Raw genomic sequence first — 6,290 nt, forward strand, 5'->3', positions numbered from 1 at the left:
AAAGCATGTTAGTTGTGTACATAACAAAAAAAGGTTGTGTACATATCACTCCCCTTACTTTATCCATGTAAACAAAAATGTGGATAACGGATAGAACTGTAAAGTTCAAAAATAGTACAGTGTCATCATAATGATATTTTTAAACTATGTGTTTTTGTCCGATGATTATTAAATTTGGACGGAGGCAGAATACAACAACGTTCTAAACATAGCAACCGAGGAATACAACGATTCTATAATGACGACAAGATCAACATTACAACCGGTGGTACCATCACAACCTACACAAAAGAAGACCCCAACCACAATGACTAGAAATCGAAAGACAAACTACGCTTGACACAAAGTTGGATTGTCGTATCATAAGATTCCACCCGAGAGAACGTCCAAACCGGTGCTTGAGTTACCTCCAAATCGACCGATCACCGAAATGGCGCCAAAAAACTCAAATTACTGACTGCAATATGTGGTGTTTGTAATACCAATTCGTTCGACTACTAAGCTTCAATGATGTTTCCGATCATTTCTGCACTCAGCACTCATGATGGCTTCAAAACATTCAGATTCTGATTGAATTGATTGAACACATTAGTACGTACCAAAAACCTAATATTTTTTGATTTTCTGATTTGAAACCGTAGGATCAAACTGAATCTGATACCAACTGATATGTGTTTCCTGGATTAATACATTTAGAAGAACACCAGGTGCTCTTGAATTCTACAAACAACAAATAAAATCGAAGATTGGACCGAAATGTATTGATAGCCAAATGATTAATCACTAAGATTATAATACAAGATCGAAAAGAGGGAGAACTATGTGTACACACTTAACAATTTACACACACACATAACAATTCTGAATCTTCTGACAAAGTAACTAACACACCCTCTATTTTGATTAAGGCGGGAAAAGAGGTTAAGCTTGGCATGTGCCTTGCACATCCCATCGTAAATGATTCATAACACCACCATCTTCCGTGAAATCTCGGTCACGCCCCTCACAGAGCTTTCACAATACCATGCCTATCACGTTAAATGCTTTACTACCGTAAAAGTCTTTTACGAACATGGGCTAACCGAAAAAAGTTACTCCGTAATATAATAGCAACAACAACAACAACAATACTTAATCCCGCGTATGCGAGGTATGAGGAGGTGAGATGTAGACAATCCTTCCTCTACCCTAGAATAGAAGAGAAGTCGTCTCTCTAACCACGAGTTGAGAAAAATTCTCCACCCACCGAAAGAGAAAGCCATCCCCCTCTTTACTCCAGGGTAGAGAGATTGCTTCCGTGATGACCTCCGGCAAAAAAAAAAAAAAAAAAAAAAAAAAAAAAGAAAGACGCCATGAAAATGGTGGGATCATAGTTTAGCTACAAATGTCAAGTTAGTAACATGTGGAGCTTTTCCCATTTTTCTTGCCAATGCAATATCATAATACTGCCAGATCTTGATTATCTTGATTATCTCAAATTGCAATGAAGGTTGCCGATCAAACTAGTTTTTCAGTTCTTTGTCATATACAGATATACTTTTATTAGGGATTATTAAACTTGCATTTTTAACTGTAATGTTTTATTTATTTTGTGTAATGGTATCAAGAATGACATTACAACTTGGGGTGATATTTTTGACTTGTTTGCTTTTAAAGAGGCCAACTTTGCTTAATCTGATCCTTGATATTCAGTTAATCACATTCTTTTAAATTAAGTAAAATAAAATAAAATATATTAGTTTAAAATAAAATAAAATAAAATATATTAGTTTACTTAATAATGGATAAAACACACATTTGGAGAACAGTTGGAAAAACATCAAAAGTTTCTAAACTCCCATAGTTGGAAACTTGTAATACATCATGTACATGACATACTGCTTCTGCTGATATAGAGTACAATTCTTTTTTTTTTTTTTGAAAAGCAAGATGAGATATTTTCATTAAATCAATCAAAAGGTACACGAGAGTCCGTCCAACGGCGACATGTTTCACGAATACGTTACAAGTAGGGTGCAAAGGTTGCGACCCGCAATACTATACAAACTTAGATAACTAAATAATTCGAAGGGTTAGAGAGCCAAGTGAGCCAATCAAGAGATTTTCCTTTTATTCTACGCGATATCCATTCGAAAGATTTTACTTGAATTTCATTCATTAACACCGGAGCACACCAAGATTTATCTTGAAAGGTAAATTCGAAGGGTTAGAGTACAATTCTAGGTAAATTTGTACCATCTTTGCATGCATACTAAATAATTGTATAAAATTCCTCTCTTTGAGTTTTTGAGGGCAGTAATAGTGTAAGAGCGGATAGTATATCATCATTCTTATAAGAAGAAATGCGTACATGTGACGATTTATACTGGTTGGAAAGAGTTGAACCTGCATAGGGAGATGGATGCACATGAACAACATGAATGAAATGAAAGATTTTTCATCAGCAATATAGTTATAATCTCGTAACCATAAGTATATCATTAATAAAGCAAAAATACAATAACGTATCACCATTCTTTAATGTTCTTCTTTTTCATCTTCTCATCTTTCTTTGGTACACATTTCTTGATTGTTTTCGCTTGTATTGTTTTAGTTTACTCTGGGTTAAAAGGGATGTGTGAAAAAGTACAAATGAATCATTTCTAAAAAAAAATGTTGTTACCATTAAAGTTGTATAGGTATCCTTAAACCATCGTGTGCAAGCTGTAGTGGGATTCCTTCTCTGTAATAAGCAAGACAAAACTAATTATACTAATTAATTTAGTTTGAATAATCACAACTAACAAGCTATTTATAAGTCGTTTAAGGATGGATAAAAATTATCAGTTATAAATAAACACCAAATCGTGCTTACCTTTTAGACCAATCCTTAAGGAACTCATTATCTTTGTGGTGATCAAATTCATGGGTCATACCAACTAGATACGCTCTCTTCGGCTGCAACCTTTTAATGGCTTCAAGTGTCTGTTAAAACATATGTACATTAAGATAAAAGAACGAAGACTTGAGTATAAAAAGTGAGATCCATTTTGATAAAGGGATCCCGTTACATACCTGGGGAAAGCAAAAGTGGGTATTATGGGAGTTGTTCTGCACAAAAAAGTCAATTAAACATGCACAGAATAAGGAATTGCATGGTCGATAACAATCAAAATGAAGTGGTATTAAAGCCCGCTTTCAAAGTACAATAAAACTAGGCAAACTATAGTGTATATTTTAAGGAGTGATTATCGTTATCAAAATGATGAAATATTAAAAGATTAAAACATAGCTTCAATAATATATAAAAAAATACTGACGTGGTGTATTGAACATACCTTATAAAGAGTATCCAATATAAGAAGATCCAGCTGTTGATCTCCTCTTTTAGTAATATCTGCAAAATCATAAACTCGAGAATAAGTTGGAACGTCTTAAAAAGTATGAATCTATGGAGAGGAATGGAATACACACTCACATAGTTCCGTTTCTTCAATAAAACGAGAAATATCAGATATATAAGCTACTCTGTTCTTTTTCCCAAATGCAAAACCTAAACATATATAATCCTCCCCATGCATAACCTATATAGATGTAACAACAATCAGAAGCCTAGACTATTGAATGCAGATGTGTAGTTTATATTTGCTTTTTTCAAGAAGAAAATGGGAAAGGTTTAGAAAATTAACTGGCAAGGGTACAATTTCTAGTCCAGATGCAACAAATGGACACTTGAAATCATTCTCAATTATTTGCCAATCAAGTTGTGCAACACGTCTAACTTCCTGACCAGCCTTGAGCTTTTTCTGAACCAAGTAGGGAAATTTCACCTTTAAGCTGTTTGATACACAAGAAACTAGTAAGCTACATCGATCAGCAAATCATGCAATCTCACTGAACCAACATTATACACTGAAGCCAAGTTCTCAAACTAAACTTAAATGTCTTTCAACAATCATGTAATATGATAACAAAGTACCTATCCATCGTATGTTGATTGAGGTAAATAGGTGTAGGTTTGATGTCGTTCATTGGACTAAATGGTTGCACTGCACGGATGTCATCAAGACCGAGAATGGCATCTGCATGTTCATGTGTCAAAACAATCTGCATTCAGAACGAGTATTAGCTATTGTCTGGATGTTAAAAGCAAGTGATTACTCGAATGATATAATACAGAAGAGATCAATATGTTCCATTTTAAGCTATAGTTTACTTACTAACAAGTGGCATACAGAAACATATCCCGCCAGATAGTTTAACTTATTAGGGAAATGTGAGATGAGTAAATGTATCATGGGTGTGCAACTTGCAAAAGTAGTGTCCTAATTTTTTTAATCTCAATTGTGCTGCTAATCCACCGGGATAAATAACAGTTTAAAAGTCAATTTTGATAAAGAAAATGGAGTTGTAGTTTATTCTCAGCACTCCCCAATCCTTCAAATAGTTAATAAAAGTTGATATTGAATTATTATCACAATTTTTTACATGTACAATTACAAGATTTGGTGTTTTTATTAACAGTAAGCACTATAATCCTCCTCCCATTTATTTTCAAGTTCAATGTTCTTATTTTATTCTTAGTTATGTTATATTTAAGTTTATTGTAAAGAAGTTTCATAAGAAGTAGTGAAAGAATATAGAAAGGAAAATATATAATTTGACATCATCCATTTGTCGGAATGGAGAATTCAAAAGCGGAACTCTCTAAAATAGAAGACACTCACAGAATCAACTTGAGGAATCTTATGTAAAGTGAACCAGCGTAGTACTTGCTCCCTAAATGTCTTCCCAACATCAATTAATATGTACTTATGCTCCCCGGCACTCTGACTATAATCAATCAAAAGAGATGTATTGCACCTACAAAGCACATAATTATAATAATTCTAATAAATTAGAGTGATCATCAATATATTGTTGCTGATAATGAAATAACAACAAACAATCAAAACCAATCTGGTTATTACTAGATTTAATAAAGCCAATAGAAAACAATAAAAGAACATCAAAGACAATCTATATATTTGAATATAAACGAGATAAAAGACCTAAGATAAACTTTTTTATTGATTTAGCCTACAATAATGCTAAAGGTTTGTCAAAAATATAAAACTAACTTGTTCAGGCTGTAACATGGTAAACATTAAACTAATTCACTCTATTTTAAGATTTTTTTTTTTTCGCATAGAAAGATCTTCTGTTTAATAAGTAGTTTAGTACCAGCTCCTGCTAAAAGAAACTAAAATTCTCAGTGCAACCAAAGGAATCCTCCAGATCTTTACATCTGGCATTCAAAGCCTAGCTCTAATAACCGAAAATAGCTACTAACAAAGAACAATAACACTGTAATTATAAACAAAATCTACAAAACTTCAAAATCCACAACAATCTATTAACATAATAACTTATTAATCATAATTATTGATATTGATTTTCATACATTCAAATCTACAACCTTATAAACGCAACACATCTATAATGACACATTAGAGATCAAATATGAGCTAATAACCCTAAAAAATGAATAACAATTAATTAATTAGTACAACAAAATACCTATGATTAGGGTTACGTTCAGGTGGAGTTGATAGTGATTGAAAACAGACTTTGCAGGGAGGATCAGACGGTTGGATCAAGCACAGTGCGTTAGGTACAGCACTTGAACAACCAGTACCTAAAAATATCAATGCTGATGTATCTGGATCATCGTGATTGCCGTTTTCGATTATTTCATTGACGGCGTCCATTAATGCTGGTGAAAGTTGCGGAAGATTGAAATCAAAGATTACGAGAGGTTTTTAATGGCGGTATTTGAAGAACAGAGGGTGTACGGAATGGGAATATTACCGGTTTATGATGTAGATTCGTTTATTTACAATTTGTTTGTTGTTGGTAGACTCATCTGCACGTCTTTCTTTGTACTTTAGGCTTTTTCTTTCGTTTAATTACGCAAATTACGCATTATTAAATCAATCAAATCCATCCAAATCAACATACTAATAGAATACTAAATATATTAGTAAATACAGTTTTAAGGATTTTGTTATGGATCATTTCTACGCGCACATACCGTGTACATGGGTCGTTTAATCAACTTTGCCACATTGGTTTAAATAGAGATATTAGGTTCATTTGTTAGTTAGCTTATGATTTGTAGTGTGTGTAAATACCTTTCTTCTTCCTATTATTTTCTGTAAACAACTATCAATTGAGTACCATCAATAACGTTCTTTTCGATTCAACTCCATTGTTGTTCTTGAGCTCTAGCTTTCAGGTTGATTCTTATCTGTTTAACTGCGATTTAATAG

The 6,290-nt window shown here is 33.1% G+C and overlaps 1 protein-coding gene across 3 annotated transcripts; it reads right to left on the minus strand.

The window, feature by feature from the left end:
• Window positions 1-2,213: 2,213 nt before the first annotated feature.
• LOC139862656 (putative hydrolase C777.06c) lies at window positions 2,214-5,854 on the minus strand. Of its 3 annotated transcripts, XR_011764247.1 has the most exons (11): window positions 5,539-5,854; window positions 4,707-4,842; window positions 3,959-4,086; window positions 3,669-3,816; window positions 3,458-3,563; window positions 3,318-3,376; window positions 3,055-3,090; window positions 2,855-2,964; window positions 2,663-2,722; window positions 2,512-2,599; window positions 2,214-2,385 (listed from the first exon to the last, which is right to left on the minus strand). XR_011764247.1 is itself a non-coding variant. In XM_071851276.1 (10 exons), the coding sequence occupies exons 1-9, from the start codon at window positions 5,727-5,729 to the stop codon at window positions 2,665-2,667; spliced, it is 972 nt and encodes a 323-aa protein (XP_071707377.1). In that variant the 5' UTR covers window positions 5,730-5,854; the 3' UTR covers window positions 2,214-2,385; window positions 2,663-2,664. The 3 variants fall into 3 exon arrangements, 1 of the variants encoding a protein (XP_071707377.1); XR_011764246.1 differs by having other exon boundaries at window positions 2,512-2,722; XM_071851276.1 differs by lacking the exon at window positions 2,512-2,599.
• Between the last annotated feature and the right edge of the window lie 436 nt (window positions 5,855-6,290).

Source organism: Rutidosis leptorrhynchoides, chromosome 8 (assembly GCF_046630445.1).
Source record: "Rutidosis leptorrhynchoides isolate AG116_Rl617_1_P2 chromosome 8, CSIRO_AGI_Rlap_v1, whole genome shotgun sequence".
NCBI lineage: Eukaryota > Viridiplantae > Streptophyta > Magnoliopsida > Asterales > Asteraceae > Rutidosis > Rutidosis leptorrhynchoides.

Bases quoted from the DNA above. Each gene is read 5' to 3' on its own strand.
- LOC139862656 (XM_071851276.1), bottom strand. From the start codon at position 5,729: ATGGACGCCGTCAATGAAATAATCGAAAACGGCAATCACGATGATCCA. The intron at 3,564-3,668 runs GTTAATTTTCTA...ACATCTATATAG, and splicing joins TAGAAATTGTACCCTTGCCA to GTTATGCATGGGGAGGATTA. The intron at 2,723-2,854 runs GTAAGCACGATT...TGCTTATTACAG, and splicing joins CTTAAGGATTGGTCTAAAAG to AGAAGGAATCCCACTACAGC.